The following is a 615-nucleotide window of genomic DNA, read 5'->3' on the forward strand; positions in this document are numbered from 1 at the left end:
ATCGGTACGAGGTATTATATATATGGTGCTAATTCCATCCTCCGAGCTTATTTTTATGGTTTTGAAATTAGACATATCCTTCAAATAGGAGACATTTTCAGGTGTTACTATAGGTACTTTCAATTCATCAGAATGTAACGATTTGATTATATTTCTCTCTAATACTTTCAAATTCATATACAATTCTCTATTATCAATCATATTTTTTAATTCTTCAACATTAAATTCACGATGAAAAGAACATCTTATATTTCCTTTTAAAACTAAAAGCACCAGCATAATTGACAACGATACATTGAACAATGCTGTCATCTTGAAAATTGTCCCATTTTACATATTATCATTTTAGCTATCTATATCATAGTAACATTGAACATTTAAATCGGTCGTAAAAGGAGAAAAAATATCAAACGAGGAACAATGCAATATAGCGCATTAAATCACATAACATTTTCAAGGAAAGGAAGACTGAACGATTCTAATATACACACATATGCACATTCGTCCATTGCACATAGCCCATATCATATAGTATATTTTCAGGGGTAATACAATTATGACTTAGAAAATCTTTTGACGATTACTCGCAAATGTGTACAAATTGGGGAAAGAAAA

General features: G+C 29.8%; 1 protein-coding gene across 1 annotated transcript in view; it reads right to left on the bottom strand.

Moving 5' to 3' along the window:
* The window catches only part of C922_05706 (hypothetical protein), a gene marked incomplete at both ends in the record, with an annotated part of 2,448 nt that extends 2,169 nt beyond the window's left edge, over window positions 1–279 (bottom strand). Inside the window, one exon of the mRNA XM_008821277.1 lies at window positions 9–279. Coding sequence (XP_008819499.1) covers window positions 9–279 — 271 coding nt within the window. The remainder of the gene's footprint in view (window positions 1–8) is intronic.
* Window positions 280–615: the final 336 nt, after the last annotated feature.

Source organism: Plasmodium inui (assembly GCF_000524495.1).
Source record: "Plasmodium inui San Antonio 1 unplaced genomic scaffold supercont1.143, whole genome shotgun sequence".
Taxonomy (NCBI): domain Eukaryota; phylum Apicomplexa; class Aconoidasida; order Haemosporida; family Plasmodiidae; genus Plasmodium; species Plasmodium inui.